The sequence below is a fragment of the Pan troglodytes genome, chromosome 4 (genome assembly GCF_028858775.2).
Source record: "Pan troglodytes isolate AG18354 chromosome 4, NHGRI_mPanTro3-v2.0_pri, whole genome shotgun sequence".
Lineage (NCBI taxonomy): Eukaryota > Metazoa > Chordata > Mammalia > Primates > Hominidae > Pan > Pan troglodytes.
The window spans coordinates 139,074,761-139,091,327 of NC_072402.2; the positions used below are offsets into that span (position 1 = coordinate 139,074,761).

A 16,567-nucleotide genomic window follows, 5' to 3' on the forward strand; every position below is an offset into this window, starting at 1 on the left:
CAGTTACTCAGGAAGCTGAGACAGGAGGATCGCTTGAGCCCGGGAGGTGGAGATTGTAGTGAGCCAAGAGTGTGCCACTGCACTCCAGCCTGGGTGATGGGAGGGAAACTCTGTCTAAAAAAACAAACAAACAAAAATTATATATTGCATTTTCTTCTCATTGGTGTATAAGTAATTTTGATTTTCTTTCATTGTTCTAGTGATGGTATCTACTGGGGGAGGGGGTACTAGATAGATGGAGATTGCTTTCTTGATTGCTCAGTAGTCTTGGCAATTTGATTTTCAATCTTTACTGTTGGCATTTCTGTATGGTTGGCAAATCTTGCTAAAGAGACCTGTTTCCTAGATGTTAACACTTAGTAATAGCAGTGCCTTTTCTTAGTTGATATGCAATACTATATTTTCAAGTCATTTTATTCTTAGCTCTTTATAAATGTATTTAGAGTTCTTCCCACCCAAGTTAAAGTTTATGTTCATCTTCGTCAATTACATTCTAGTTTGTCTTTTTGCAGCAACATGTATGTTTAATACAGCCTTCCAATTATTAAGACTCTTAACACTTTGTCTCATCACAAGTAGCAAATATTGTCCAATTTTATATTTGCATCACTAACTTTGAGTCAATATTATTCCCACTCTATAATTTCAGTCAACGATATTTCATAATTTTCTTAACCATTCCTAAATTATTTATTTTCATGCTCTTTCTATTTTGTCTCTATTAAAACAAAGAATGTAATGAACATTTGGGTTTATAAAGCGTTTTCCATACTTCTTGTTTCTTTAGTGTAGATTTCTGAGGAATTAGTTAAATCTATAAACATGTTGAGTTTTTTTAATGCATACTGTCAAATTTATTTCCAAACATCTTATTTCACCTCTCAATCATCCGCAGTTTGTGCGGTCTTTGAGGATTGTGAAATACACGTTTAATCTACTCACTCAAAGTCTGAGGGTTTTTAAATTCTGTATAGCTAATGCCCTTTTGTATGAGTCATTTCTACTGCTAATTGTTAAGTGAGGAATAAGCTTAAGAACTGATGTACTGCTTTGTCTCAAATTTTCACAGATTAGTAAATTACTGTAAGTATTCATAAGAAAGAAAGCGATGGCACATGCAATGATAATCCATGTTCGGCTACCAAAACATTTCCTTTTACTGGCTATTTCTAAAATGAGAGCCAAAGTAAAGTTAGAAATTGTAAAATAATACTGAATGTGTCATGTGAAAAAATCACTAAACTATTATCTGCACTTTATAGTTATTCAGTCTAACTTTTCTTTTTATTTTTAAGATCAGAGTTATTTACCCATTGTTTTAGGCTTTGCATTTGAACTGGTCATTCATGAAACATTGAAAGGTTTCATAAAAGTTACTACTCTATGAAAGGTATTGTTCTAAAGATTGAGAACACATTGTGAACAAGATAGTCATATGCATAGCTTGTGGCCAAGAATCTACTGTACACAAAATTAAGGAGCAAATTCTCTTCCCAAACCTATTATCCTATTTGTCAATCTCATTTGTACAGGGTAAGGCTAACTCTTGAACAGTAGGTGAGTTTTTTGCAAGGGAATTGAAGCATTGCCCCAGGTTCTAGAGGGTCAACTCATGTGAGGAAACTTGTTACTGCATAAATTGGGACTAAAGCCAGACCTCCAAGTTCCTGTCCCACTGTCTTTTCACTTATCTGTCTCATCCATTTTTCAAGTCCACCTTTGTCTTTAGGAGAGATAATTATGTCCCTCACACAATACGCTATACTGAGAATGGGCTGTGGGGATGAACAATGTGAAAACTGAAAAGAGGGAGAACACATTTTAGGAAAAAAAATCGTCATATTTTCTCTAAGAAAATAAATAACTTCATAAAGTTTATTGTACAGGAAGACTTGGATCATTCTTGAATTTTCATTGCAAATCAAAAACAGGAATTTGACTTTATTATCTTGGGAGAAATAGGAATAGAAAAGTGTATAAAAAATAAACTTTTTTTAACCAAGAATAAATTGCAGTAACAGGTTAAGACTCTGGGTGTCGCTGTTCACCAATCAGGGGGAAAAGACAAACCAGAAATTTAATCAGAATCACAAGATTTCTGCAGCACAAAGCACTGGCTCTGGAGCTTTATGAAAGCTTCAAGCGGAAGCCCTGAGAGCTCCGGCTGTGAATGCACTTTATTTTGGACCCAGAAGATCCTGGGGCTCCTCAGGCCTCGACAGAGGGAAAACCGAAGCACAGGCGACTCCGCGGCGGGGTTGTAATGGCGGCGCCTCCTGCTCGCCCAGACCACACCCGGCTGCTCCACATCTGCCTTCTCCTGGGGGTTCTGGTGGAAATCAGGGCCGAACAGATCCGCTACTCGGTGTTTGAGGAGCAGGAAGAAGGCTCAGTGGTGGGCAACATCGCCAAGGACCTGGGGTTGGCGCCCCGGGAGCTGGCGGAGCGCGGAGTCCGTATCGTCTCCAGAGGTAGGACGCAGCTTTTCGCCCTGAACCCGCGCAGCGGCACCTTGGTCACCGCGGGTAGGATAGACAGGGAGGAGCTCTGCGACAGATCTCCAAACTGTGTGACAAACCTGGAGATTCTTCTAGAAGATACAGTGAAGATTTTGCGGGTAGAGGTGGAAATAATCGATGTTAATGATAACCCACCCAGTTTTGGGACAGAACAGAGGGAAATAAAAGTTGCTGAAAATGAAAATCCTGGGACAAGATTTCCTCTTCCTGAAGCTTTTGATCCGGATGTAGGGGTAAACTCCCTGCAGGGTTACCAGCTCAACTCAAACGGTTACTTTTCCCTGGACGTGCAAAGCGGGGCCGATGGGATTAAGTACCCAGAGCTGGTGCTGGAACGCGCTCTAGATCGCGAGGAAGAGGCGGTTCACCACCTCGTTCTCACGGCCTTCGATGGAGGTGACCCGGTTCGCTCTGGCACTGCCAGGATTCTCATAATACTTGTGGATACCAACGATAATGCTCCCGTGTTCACTCAGCCCGAGTACCACGTAAGTGTTCATGAGAACGTTCCTGTAGGCACTCTGCTACTCACCGTAAAAGCCACTGATCCAGATGAAGGAGCCAATGGAGACGTGACGTATTCTTTCCGGAAAGTAAGAGACAAAATATCACAGCTATTTCAGTTGAATTCTCTGAGTGGGGATATAACAATATTGGGGGATCTAGATTATGAGGACTCTGGATTCTATGACATAGATGTAGAAGCCCATGATGGGCCTGGTCTCCGAGCTAGAAGCAAGGTACTGGTGACAGTTCTGGATGAAAATGACAACGCACCAGAAGTCACAGTTACATCTCTCACCAGCTCAGTCCAGGAAACTTCTTCCCCAGGTACAGTAATTGCACTTTTCAACGTGCATGACAGTGACTCAGGAGGAAATGGCCTAGTCACATGTTCTATTCCAGATAATCTGCCATTCACACTTGAAAAGACCTATGGAAATTATTATCGGTTGTTGACACACAGAACACTGGACAGGGAAGAAGTCTCAGAATATAACATCACTGTAACTGCCACTGACCAGGGAACTCCTCCACTGTCTACAGAAACTCATATTTCACTGCAGGTGATGGACATCAATGACAACCCACCCACTTTCCCTCATGCTTCCTACTCTGCTTACGTTCCTGAAAACAACCCCAGAGGAGCCTCCATCTTATCTATGACTGCTCAAGACCCTGACAGTGGTGACAATGCCCGAATCACTTACTCCCTGGCCGAAGACACCTTCCAGGGTGCACCTCTGTCCTCCTATGTCTCCATCAACTCCAATACAGGGATCCTATATGCTCTTCGCTCCTTCGACTATGAGCAGTTTAGAGACCTGCAGCTACTGGTGACAGCCAGTGACAGTGGAGACCCTCCACTCAGCAGCAATGTGTCACTGAGCCTCTTTGTGCTGGACCAGAACGACAATGTCCCTGAGATCCTGTACCCCACCTTCCCTACGGATGACTCCACTGGTGTGGAGCTGGCACCCCGCTCCGCAGATTCCGGCTACCTGGTGACCAAAGTGGTGGCAGTGGACAGAGACTCAGGTCAGAATGCCTGGCTGTCCTACCGCCTACTCAAGTCCAGCGAGCCGGGACTATTTGCAGTGGGGCTGCACACAGGCGAGGTGCGCACCGCACGGGCCCTGCTGGACAGAGACGCGCTCAAGCAGAGCCTTGTAGTGGTCGTCCAGGACCATGGCCAGCCCCCTCTCTCGGCCACCGTCACACTCACTGTGGCTGTGGCCGACAGCATCCCAGATGTCCTGGCTGACTTGGGCAGCCTCAAGCCTTCAGCAGACCCAGACGACTCGGGCCTCACACTCTATCTCGTGGTGTCAGTGGCCGCTGTCTCCTGTGTCTTCCTGGCTTTTGTCACGGTGCTGCTAGCACTCAAGCTGAGACGCTGGCACAAGTCACGCCTGCTTCACGCTGAAGGCAGCAGGTTGTCAGGTGTGCCTGCCTCGCACTTTGTGGGCGTGGACGGGGTTCGGGCTTTCCTGCAGACCTATTCCCACGAGGTCTCCCTCACCGCGGACTCGCGGAAGAGTCACCTGATCTTCTCCCAGCCCAGCTATGCAGACACGCTCATCAGCCTGGAGAGTTGTGAGAAAAGCGAGCCTCTTCTGATAACTCAGGATTTACTTGAAACAAAAGGAGACCCTAATCTTCAGGTGAGTCAATCTTATAGTAGATCATACCACACTGAAATATAGACAAAGAGTTGTGTAAATGTCTCTCATTTTATATGTAATATATCAAATAAAGGTGCCTCTTTTAATATTTTATTGCTTTAAAGAAAACTGGTGGATGACCTTCCAATAATGATCAACGGTATTTACCACACAAAAATGTTGTTTATTACTTATCCTTTTTGGTCTTCATTCAGTTGTAGTTTCAGCCAGAATTTTCTAATTTTACAACTCTGAGCCACCTCATTTCCTTAAATTTCCTTTTCTGTGCTGGGTGTGGTGGCTCACACCTGTAATCCTAACACTTTGGGAGTGTGAGGAGGATGGATTGCCTGAGCTCAGGAGTTCAAGACCAGTCTGGGCAACATGATGAAACCCAGTCTCTACTAAAATACAAAAAGTTAGCCAGGCGTGGTGGTGTGCGCCTGTAGTCCCAGCTACCCTGGAGGCTGAGGCATGAGAATTGCTTGAACCTGGGAGGCACAGGTTGCAATGAGCTGAGATCATGACACTGTACTCCAGCCTGGGCAACAGAGCAAGCCTCTGTCTCCAAAAAGTAAAATAAAATAAAGTAAAATAAAGAATAAATTTCCTTTTCCCTTAGGTGTTCCTGAAAAGATACAAGAGACCTGTGAAATAGAAGGCAATTGTGTAAATTCACATTTACAATATTCTTTCTCATGAAGCTATTGTTGGATCTGGACTGAGGGTTTTTTAATTTCCTATTTTCACACTGTACCATGCTTTGCTTGAAGTTTACTTTTCCTTCCTTGAAAGGGTATTTTGCATTATAACAGGCAACGTCAATTTAAGAATACTGGCAATTTATGAGTTTAACTTTTAGATATAACTTTAACAGGATATTTTCTCAATGAACTGGTATATTTCAAATATTTTCTTCTTGCTGTTCTGAGATGCACCAGAAGTGACTATGTGTGATTCCTCTGGTGCACTCCTGTGATTATGAGAAATATTTCCAAGTTAATTTCAGTCATATTTAAGTAGATTCTAGGAGTAACTTTAATAATTTTTAAATTGCCTATCATGACATCACTATTGAGACTTTCTTGATTTCCAAGGAAAATATAAGTTTTTGGAGTCTTTTCTCTTTTCATCATGTGAGCCTCTTTCAAAGGTTGAGTTACTTGAGTTCTGGACTGATATGATTTACGCTGCTTAGTAAGGTGGCCTCATCCCTATTGCTACAAATTGCTTTCAGATATTTCTGTCATCATGTGGCTCTGGGATTATTTTATATGAGGGAAAATATTTTGTGTGTAGGGGATATACAACACTTTTGTTCTTTGTGCTTTCATTTAGTTCTGTGAGAATTCAAAATTCATGAATGCATATGCTTACACAAATTAGTGTAATTTGATAACTGGAAGTTGTAGTGATAGACTGTGGAATATGCCTCAATTTGACTTACAAAGGAGAGTTTTAGTTTCTACATGGTTTTGTATTCATAGAAAGTTGTGGTGCAATACATAGAGTAAGCTGGAATATGATATGATGCAGTTACCCGGCTTGGGGAGCAGAAAACAGAAATAACAAGTGAATGTTGAGAGACAACTTACATCTGAGGAGAGATTGTTTAAAGTAATTAAGCCATAAAATATAATTTGGAAATGCTCAATTGGTCTGAAACTGTGTCAAGCATATTCAGGTGTTGGCATTAGGAATATATTCCAGAATGAGAGTGCCACATGTTTTAAAGGCCTAGGAAAGCGGTAGATAATTTATAACCTAAAATCAAATTTTTTAAAAAATGTGTTTTTGTTAGAATGGGCAGTGGGTTCCTTTTAGCAAATAACAATTTTGATTAAACAAATTGTTGTATATTCATATTATGGACTACCAGATAACTATATTATGGGCCACTAGATAACTATAAGAAATAAATAGGAAAGCTCTCTATGTACTGATATGATCTTTAAGATATAACAAATAAAAAAGCAATGTGCAGAATATGGTATGTTGTATGCTTACATTTGTGTAAAGAAGGAGACAGAATATTTATAAAAATCCGTTGCCCTATACAAGACATATCTCCGGAAGGATACCTAAGAAACTTTAACACTCATTTCCCCTGTGAAAGCATTTCTCCTCATCTAAAGCAGGGATGAAAGGAAGAACCTATGCTGAATGCATCTTTTGAATTTGGAACTATATGAATATTTCACATATTTTAAAACAAATGAAGACTTTATAAATTAAAAAAGAAAAGAAAAGAAAAAAGTTCTTAGCAAATATTGACAAGCCATTAGTGCAGTTTCCTGAGAAAACCTCTGAGCGTCGCTGTTGTTCAAAAGAACGAAGAGAAGCGTTTGGGAGCCTCTTAGAGGGGAACTTCCTGCACAAACCAACCACACAGAGAAGGCCAGTATAGATTCGGAAACAGAAAACAAAAGCAGGAAAAGTGACCTTAGCCCGGATTCTGCCATCCCCAGAAGGCTTATTCCTCCTATGGGCAAAGGAGCAAAGGGAGCCGGAAGATGAAGGCGAGCTCAGGGAGGTGCGGGCTGGTGCGGTGGCTGCAGGTACTGTTGCCCTTCCTGTTGTCTTTGTTCCCCGGGGCTCTCCCAGTCCAGATCCGCTATTCAATTCCAGAGGAGCTGGCCAAAAACTCGGTCGTAGGAAACCTCGCCAAGGATCTGGGGCTCAGCGTCCGGGACTTGCCAGCCCGGAAGCTGCGGGTTAGCGCGGAGAAGGAATATTTCACAGTAAACCCAGAAAGCGGAGACTTACTTGTGAGTGACAGAATAGACCGAGAACAGATATGCGGGAAGCAGCCTCTGTGTGTTCTGGATTTCGATACTGTCGCTGAAAATCCACTAAATATTTTCTACATAGCAGTAATTGTGCAGGATATAAATGATAATACCCCGCTATTCAAACAGACTAAGATTAATTTAAAAATTGGCGAATCCACTAAGCCAGGTACAACATTTCCACTTGACCCAGCCCTGGATTCAGATGTTGGTCCTAACTCACTACAAAGATACCACCTTAATGACAACGAGTACTTTGATCTCGCTGAGAAACAGACTCCAGATGGTCGTAAATATCCTGAGTTGATTCTACAACATTCTCTGGACAGAGAAGAGCACAGTTTACATCAATTGGTCCTCACAGCTGTGGATGGCGGAGACCCACCTCAAAGTGGCACGACCCAAATCCGAATCAAAGTCACGGATGCCAACGATAACCCTCCAGTGTTCAGCCAGGACGTGTACAGGGTCACCCTGAGGGAGGACGTGCCGCCGGGCTTCTTTGTGCTTCAGGTGACAGCCACCGACCGGGATGAAGGCGTAAACGCAGAGATCACCTACTCCTTTCATAATGTGGACGAACAAGTGAAACACTTTTTCAACTTAAATGAAAAAACAGGAGAAATCACGACAAAGGATGATTTGGATTTTGAGATTGCAAGTAGTTACACTCTGAGTATCGAAGCAAAAGATCCTGGAGATCTAGCAGCCCACTGCAGTATCCAAGTTGAAATTCTTGATGACAACGATTGTGCACCTGAAGTTATTGTGACTTCAGTATTTACTCCCCTACCGGAGGATTCGCCACCAGGAACAGTGATCGCCTTGATAAAAACGAGAGACAGAGACTCTGGAGAAAATGGAGAAGTTTACTGCCAAGTGTTGGGAAATGCCAAGTTTATTTTGAAATCTTCCTCAAAGAACTATTACAAACTAGTGACAGACGGCGCTCTGGACCGGGAGGAGATCCCAGAATACAATCTCACCATCACAGCCACCGACGGGGGCAAGCCGCCCCTCTCCTCCAGCATAATTGTCACCCTGCACATCTCCGACGTCAACGATAATGCCCCAGTTTTCCAACAGACTTCCTACATGGTTCACGTGGCAGAGAACAATCCTCCTGGCGCCTCTATCGCTCAAATCAGTGCCTCTGACCCTGACTTGGGCCCCAATGGCCAAGTTTCCTACTCCATCGTAGCGAGCGACCTGAAGCCGCGGGAGATTTTATCCTACGTGTCCGTGAGCCCGCAGAGCGGGGTGGTGTTCGCGCAGCGCGCCTTCGATCATGAGCAGCTGCGCGCCTTCGAGCTCACACTGCAGGCCCGCGACCAGGGCTCGCCCGCGCTCAGCGCCAACGTGAGCCTGCGCGTGTTAGTGGGCGACCTCAATGACAATGCGCCACGGGTGCTGTACCCCGCGCTGGGGTCTGATGGCTCCGCCCTCTTCGATATGGTGCCACGCGCCGCAGAGCCCGGCTACCTGGTGACCAAGGTGGTGGCGGTGGACGCAGACTCAGGACACAACGCTTGGCTGTCCTACCACGTGCTGCAGGCCAGCGAGCCCGGGCTCTTCAGCCTGGGGTTGCGCACGGGTGAGGTGCGCACAGCGCGTGCCTTGGGCGACAGGGACGCGGCCCGCCAGCGCCTGCTGGTCGCTGTGCGTGATGGAGGACAGCCGCCCCTCTCCGCCACCGCCACGCTGCACCTAATCTTCGCGGATAGCCTGCAAGAGGTATTGCCAGACCTCAGCGACCGCCCAGAGCCCTCTGACCCCCAGGCAGAACTGCAGTTTTACCTGGTGGTGGCCTTGGCCTTGATCTCAGTGCTCTTCTTCCTCGCGGTGATTCTGGCAATCTCCCTACGCCTGCGACGCTCTTCCAGGTCAGATGCTTGGGACTGTTTTCAGCCTGGTCTCAGCTCCAAGCCTGGACCTGGGGTTCTCCCCAGTTACAGTGAGGGAACATTGCCCTATTCCTACAACCTGTGTGTTGCCTCACAATCAGCCAAGACAGAGTTCAATTTTCTGAACATAACCCCGGAATTGGTTCCCGCGCAAGATCTCCTCTGTGACAATGCCTCTTGGGAACAAAATACAAATCATGGAGCCGCTGGGGTCCCTTTTGCCTCAGATACTATTTTGAAGGTGAGCTTTAATTAATTTATTTTCACTTCTGGCTTTATTGTTTCACCTAATGTGGGTAGGAAGTTCCACTGCGTATTTCTTTGTCTGTGAGTTAGATTTGGCCAATGTTGTGCCTTAATTGTCTTAATCTTATCTAACTGAATTTTAAGTGTTTTCTCTCTGAAATGTGAGATTTATTTACCCATGATTGCAAACCTTTATCACATGAGATATTGCACTGTATTTCTTTTTCTTCCTCATCTTTACATTACTTCTCTCTGCAGATTTGTTGCTATTGAGACTTTAGGCAATTACTTTCACCTTCAGGCTCTTTGTTATTCAAATTTTAGTTTTACTTCCTCTTAGAATCATAGTACTTCAGAGTAAAGAGAGTCTTCATTTTAGTAGGCTTTGGAAATTGGGAAACAAAGAAGAAAGGCTTTTGCATAATGGCATGGCTTGTTAATCACAGGGCATGGGTAGGACATTGTCCCATTGACTTGAAGACCAACACTCAGTAAGCTAAATGTCTTGGAATCACAAATGTATTTCTAAGGGACAGGCAATGTTTGAGGTCTGAGGTGTCTGCTAGAAAGAGTGCATTTAACAAATGTGAGAAATCATTCTCTAACATGCATTTTAACAAATTGCTCTTGAGAAAAACTACACATTGAGAAAAATCTTACAACCTATGTTCACATCATTTTCTACAAAATATTACTTAAAACTTTGCTTTTGAATTTCCTAATTATATAGAATTTTTATTTTCTTAGTTTTCTATGAAAGTGTTATTAAATAAAATGACTTTCTGAAATGTCCTTTTTTTTCAATCAAGAGGTTTTTCTATTTCTGTTGTCATATAAAGATGATAGCCGTAAATATCTGTCTCAACATAGAAAGGTCACTCAGTACTGCTCGACAAGTATCTGCTCATGCTTTCCTGCATGGATGATGAAATAAAACCCCATCCTCCACAGTTACTATACTGGTTGTCACTGGAACTACAAATATTTGAACATGGTAATAGAAAAACATAAAAATGCATAGTTAACCCAACTCAAACGCTGTCTGAGATAGTGGAGAGACTTTCTCAAAGTCCTCACAAGTAACAAAGATCTTTATTTCTTCTGCATATGACAGCTAATATAACTTACATAAATCAGTAGGCCTGTTTGGAAAGGTGCATGGAGAACTGGGTTTGTTTCCTTGGTATTCTTATATGCAAATAAGCACGTTTTCCTAAATTTATCCTAATAAAGAGATGAAATCTTGAATCCTACAAAGGTAAGAATTTGAATGTCCTAATTTAATGGACTAAATATAGATAAGAGGTAAATAAAGGACATAGGCTCCCCCGATGACGCATTAAATAAAATTTTTGTAAGGTATTGAAATCTAATAATCATATTGATCTCAGGGATTGTGGAAGTCTTGCTATTCAGAATTAAAGCTGAATTAACGGTCATAAACAACGCTACACAGTTAAACATTAAGGATATGGCAACATTATTAGAAATAAAATTATAACTAAACTTAGGAGAAATAAAAATGGAATTTGGTGCAGTCACTGGTTAGGACTCTGAGCGTCGCTGTTGACCAAAGTGGGAAAGAAGCTGCCGCAGAGGCGACCCGACTCTGCTCCCTCCATACTAAACACACAGACCAGACAAGCTCCTACGAAAAGCCAACCGTCCACGCCCATTTTCGTCAGGGAATATGTACCCATCGGCTTTAGATAAATAAGGAAACAGCAGGCTGAACCAGAACTAAGAGAAAATTGGGCAGAGAGAAGGCAATGGCGAGTCCACCTAGGGGCTGGGGCTGCGGAGAGCTGCTGCTGCCCTTCATGCTCCTGGGGACGCTGTGCGAGCCAGGATCCGGGCAGATCCGCTACTCGATGCCGGAGGAGCTGGACAAAGGCTCCTTCGTCGGCAACATAGCCAAGGACCTTGGGCTGGAGCCCCAGGAGCTGGCGCAGCGCGGAGTCCGCATCGTCTCCAGAGGTAGGACGCAGCTTTTTGCCCTGAACCCGCGAAGCGGCAGCTTGGTCACCGCGGGCAGGATAGACCGGGAGGAGCTCTGCGCTCAGAGCCCACTGTGTGTGGTGAACTTTAACATCTTGGTTGAGAACAAAATGAAAATTTATGGAGTAGAAGTAGAAATAATCGATATTAATGATAACTTCCCGCGTTTCCGGGATGAAGAGTTAAAAGTAAAAGTTAATGAAAATGCGGCTGCAGGGACACGGTTAGTGCTTCCCTTCGCGCGGGATGCGGATGTGGGTGTGAACTCCCTCCGGAGTTACCAGCTCAGCTCCAATCTGCACTTCTCTCTGGATGTGGTAATCGGAACTGATGGACAAAAGTATCCGGAGCTGGTGTTGGAACAGCCCCTAGACCGCGAGAAAGAGACTGTTCACGACCTCCTCCTCACAGCTTTAGATGGCGGAGACCCGGTACTCTCCGGCACCACGCACATCCGTGTTACGGTCCTCGACGCAAACGACAATGCGCCCCTGTTCACCCCATCCGAGTACAGCGTAAGTGTTCCAGAGAACATACCTGTGGGCACTCGGCTGCTCATGCTAACCGCCACGGATCCAGATGAGGGAATAAACGGGAAATTGACCTACTCTTTTCGCAATGAAGAAGAAAAAATTTCGGAGACTTTCCAACTTGATTCCAACCTGGGGGAAATCTCAACTCTACAATCACTGGACTATGAAGAATCCAGATTCTACCTCATGGAAGTGGTAGCTCAGGATGGAGGCGCTCTTGTTGCCAGCGCTAAGGTGGTGGTCACAGTACAGGACGTGAATGACAATGCCCCCGAAGTGATCCTCACCTCTCTGACCAGTTCGCTGTCTGAAGACTGTCTTCCCGGAACTGTAATCGCGCTGTTTAGCGTACATGATGGTGATTCTGGAGAAAATGGTGAGATTGCATGCTCTATTCCTAGGAACTTGCCTTTTAAATTGGAGAAGTCAGTTGATAATTACTATCACCTAGTAACAACTAGAGACCTGGACAGAGAAGAGACTTCAGATTATAATATCACTTTAACCGTCATGGACCATGGAACCCCGCCCCTCTCTACAGAAAGCCACATCCCCTTGAAAGTAGCAGACGTTAATGACAACCCACCCAATTTCCCTCAAGCCTCCTACTCCACCTCTGTCCCAGAAAACAATCCCAGAGGTGTCTCTATCTTCTCTGTGACAGCCCATGACCCCGACAGCGGCGACAACGCTCGAGTCACCTACTCCCTGGCTGAAGACACATTTCAGGGGGCGCCCTTGTCCTCCTATGTATCCATTAACTCTGACACCGGTGTCCTGTATGCGCTGAGATCCTTCGACTATGAGCAGTTGAGAGACCTACAGTTGTGGGTGACAGCCAGCGACAGTGGGAACCCTCCACTTAGCAGCAACGTGTCGCTGAGCCTGTTTGTGCTGGACCAGAACGACAATACGCCCGAGATCCTGTACCCCGCCCTCCCCACAGACGGTTCCACGGGCGTGGAGCTGGCGCCTCGCTCCGCAGAACCTGGCTACCTGGTGACCAAGGTGGTAGCGGTGGACAAAGATTCAGGCCAGAACGCCTGGCTGTCCTACCGCCTGCTTAAGGCCAGCGAGCCAGGACTCTTTGCGGTTGGGCTGCACACGGGCGAGGTGCGCACAGCGCGAGCCCTGCTGGACAGAGACGCGCTCAAGCAGAGCCTCGTGGTGGCCGTCGAAGACCATGGCCAGCCCCCTCTGTCAGCCACCGTCACGGTCACCGTTGCCGTGGCCGACAGGATCCCTGACATCCTGGCTGACCTAGGCAGTATCAAGACCCCCATTGACCCTGAGGATCTGGACCTCACACTCTATCTTGTGGTGGCAGTGGCTGCAGTCTCCTGCGTCTTCCTGGCCTTCGTCATCGTGCTGCTGGTGCTCAGACTGAGGCGCTGGCACAAGTCACGCCTGCTTCAGGCTGAAGGCAGCAGGTTGGCGGGTGTGCCAGCCTCGCACTTTGTGGGCGTGGATGGGGTTCGGGCTTTCCTGCAGACCTATTCCCACGAGGTCTCCCTCACCGCGGACTCGAGGAAGAGTCACCTGATCTTTCCCCAGCCCAACTATGCAGACACGCTCCTTAGTGAAGAGAGCTGTGAGAAAAGCGAGCCTCTTCTGATGTCTGATAAGGTAGATGCAAACAAAGAAGAACGGCGTGTTCAGGTTAGTTTTCTCTTTCGGTAAGGATGACCGGAACATTTTCATTTGTTTCCTTTTTCATGTTTCTGTCATATTCAGAATCAGCTAGTTATGTAAATAGTGGAACATTATTTGCTGTATTGGAGATTAATTTTTTTATATAATTCATGCTTTCTCCATTTGTTTTCAAGTTCTGTTTTGGGAAGTCTAGCTGATATCTGTAGACTTAAGTGAAACAAATACCTTAAAGGAAAGTGGTTAAATATAATCATTTTACCCAAATATTTTGTTATATTGGAACCGCAGTTCTATTAATAGAAAAGATGTTTTATTTATTCAAATTGTTAGATATATTGTTCTCTTTTGAGTGTCTGCCTAGACACCATTAGTGAATGTGTTTTGGAAAGGATAATGTATAGGACTGATATTTTAGTCTACCTGAAATTTGTTTAAGGAAATAATTTACAGTATTTACATAAATCAGTGGAAAGGTACAGAGAACTTCTGGGTCATAAATATCAGAAAAGAGGCCGGGTGCGGTGGCTGACGCCTGTAATCCCAGCACTTTGGGAGGCTGAGGTGGGCGGATCACGAGGTCAGGAGATCGAGACCATCCTGGCTAACACGGTGAAACCCTGTCTCTACTAAAAATACAAAAAATTAGCCGGGCGTGGTGACAGGCGCCTGTAGTCCCAGCTACTCGGAAGGCTGAGGCAGGAGAATGGGGTGAACCCGGGAGGCGGAGCTTGCAGTAAGCCGAGATCGCGCCACTGCACTCCAGCCTGGGAGACAGAGCGAGACTCCGTCTCAAAATAAATAAATAAATAAATAAATAAATAAATAAATAAATATCAGAAAAGTAGATAAAATTTATATTAATGATAACATGTAGCATTCTAAAGTCTGGAAAGTTTGTGTTAAGCCATGTAGTTATTGGATATGTGGGCTTGTTGAGAGAAGAAATCAGTGTAAAGGAACCTTAAAGTTGGGCTTCGTTCTGTGATGTAAAGCCTCCAGAGAGTTACATACTGCTGCACTCAATAAATGTAAATATGTCACACACTTGGCATCTTCTGTTATAGATAAACCCTTTACTTATTAGAATCAATACCTACTGCAATGTTAGCGTTTCTTTAAGTGTAGGTGCAATTCTTCTTTATTACTTGAGTTTAAGGTTGTATTTGAAAAAAAAGAACTCAACTTAAAGATGGTTCAAAATTTTAAATTTCATATCTAACATATGTGCTCATCTTAAATTAATAGATTTGTCTTAATGAAATACTGGTCTATGCGCCTCAAATTCCAGGAGGATGTGTTATGTAATGAAAGAACTACTAGATTTCCCTTCTGCATCTGATTTGCTGAAGATGATTTTCAGATGCTTCTTATTAAAATATTCTTAATCCTTCAAATTTTGTACTTTTAACACCTTGAGCATCAGCTTCAAATAACGACTAAATAAGGGGAAAAGGTAATAAAATATTACAAATGGGATAGTAAGCTACATTACTCAACCACATGAAAGGTTAATTGACACATTAAAGAACCTAAGACCACTTGATTTTTATTTTTTAAACATTCTTAAAGAGCATTCAAGTATATCTATATCTATATACATATACACACACATATATATACACACATACACACACACAAACACACATACATACACACGGACATTCTGACCAAAATGTAAAATGTACAAACTCACCGAATAGTGAATGCATCCAAAGAGTAACAAGAGAATCTATACAGTAGGTGTTGACATCATTCACTCCTATGTGAAAACTTGCTTTTCCATTTTTTTTAAAAGAAAATGTTATATGCTTCTTAGGGTAGGTGTTTGGGAAAAAAGTAAAGGTTATAGATTTGGGTACATTTCCTCTGAGTTAAATGTTTTGTGCAATGGAAAAATATCTTTAAACCCTCTATAAACTACTAACAGACTATAAAATGCTTGATCCATACATTTTGAATGTATGTACTGTATATACCATATACTTTTAAATATCTGAATCTTTAGTTTTATATGTGTTCTGAAGAATAATTTTTCATACTAATTGAAGTGTTCATACAATGAACACTTGGCATTGGGTTGGAAGGCACTTGCTTTGGAATGTTTTGGAGCAAAGTCTTGAGTCAGTTATATTTTTGATGTTTGTATAAAGGTGACAATGAGTGGCTGTCTAGAATTCTGGATACTGTGAGTAGTTTAAGATGCTATAATGCTTTTCCACTATAAGGTGAATTCGGTGTGGAACTCATTGCTTATTGCTGCACACTTGCCTAGTTTTAGAGTAACAATACATTATGTAGGCTAAAGATAATTTCTTTAGGAAGATTTTCTGGTTTGAAAATGGAATTAAAACTGTAAGACACCTGTCAGAAACATGGAAAATGGCATGTTATTGACCAGGGAAAAGTGTAAATAACAAAAAGTTATGATGATCAGATGGTAAACTGGGGACCAAGGAAAAGTGGACAGGAAGATTACTTACATAATTAAATAATATAATTATAAGGACTTACAATTCACTCCCCAATCCTAACAACGCATCATTGTTAGGCTACTTGAGAAGAAACAGTACATTTCAGGACAATTGTGATGTAGTATGAAAAAACATCCTTTGTAAAAGTTTTTCATTTGGGCCAGGGTGGTTCATGACTATAATCCCAGCAATTTGGGACGCTGAGGTGGGATGATTGCTTAAAGCCAGGTGTTCTAGCCCAGCCTGGGCAACATAGTGAAACCCCACCTCTATAGAAAAAAAAAAGTTT

At 43.5% G+C, this 16,567-nt stretch overlaps 7 protein-coding genes across 7 annotated transcripts in view; all 7 read left to right on the top strand.

Annotated features, from left to right (window-relative positions):
* The window catches only part of PCDHGA1 (protocadherin gamma subfamily A, 1), a 181,896-nt gene that overhangs the window by 22,273 nt on the left and 143,056 nt on the right, over positions 1–16,567 (top strand).
* Positions 1–16,567, top strand: part of PCDHGA2 (protocadherin gamma subfamily A, 2) — a 173,709-nt gene that overhangs the window by 14,083 nt on the left and 143,059 nt on the right.
* Positions 1–16,567, top strand: part of PCDHGA3 (protocadherin gamma subfamily A, 3) — a 168,420-nt gene that overhangs the window by 8,796 nt on the left and 143,057 nt on the right.
* The window catches only part of PCDHGB1 (protocadherin gamma subfamily B, 1), a 162,383-nt gene that overhangs the window by 2,757 nt on the left and 143,059 nt on the right, over positions 1–16,567 (top strand).
* PCDHGA4 (protocadherin gamma subfamily A, 4) overlaps positions 2,103–16,567 on the top strand; it is a 157,524-nt gene continuing 143,059 nt past the window's right edge. The window contains 1 exon segment of the mRNA NM_001082560.2: positions 2,103–4,684. Within this exon segment, the coding sequence (NP_001076029.1) occupies positions 2,171–4,684 (2,514 nt within the window). The 5' untranslated portion in view covers positions 2,103–2,170.
* The window catches only part of PCDHGB2 (protocadherin gamma subfamily B, 2), a 153,234-nt gene continuing 143,059 nt past the window's right edge, over positions 6,393–16,567 (top strand). Inside the window, 1 exon segment of the mRNA NM_001082562.2 lies at positions 6,393–9,618. Within this exon segment, the coding sequence (NP_001076031.2) occupies positions 7,198–9,618 (2,421 nt within the window). The 5' untranslated portion in view covers positions 6,393–7,197.
* The window catches only part of PCDHGA5 (protocadherin gamma subfamily A, 5), a 148,403-nt gene continuing 143,059 nt past the window's right edge, over positions 11,224–16,567 (top strand). The window contains 1 exon segment of the mRNA NM_001082563.3: positions 11,224–13,813. Within this exon segment, the coding sequence (NP_001076032.1) occupies positions 11,393–13,813 (2,421 nt within the window). The 5' untranslated portion in view covers positions 11,224–11,392.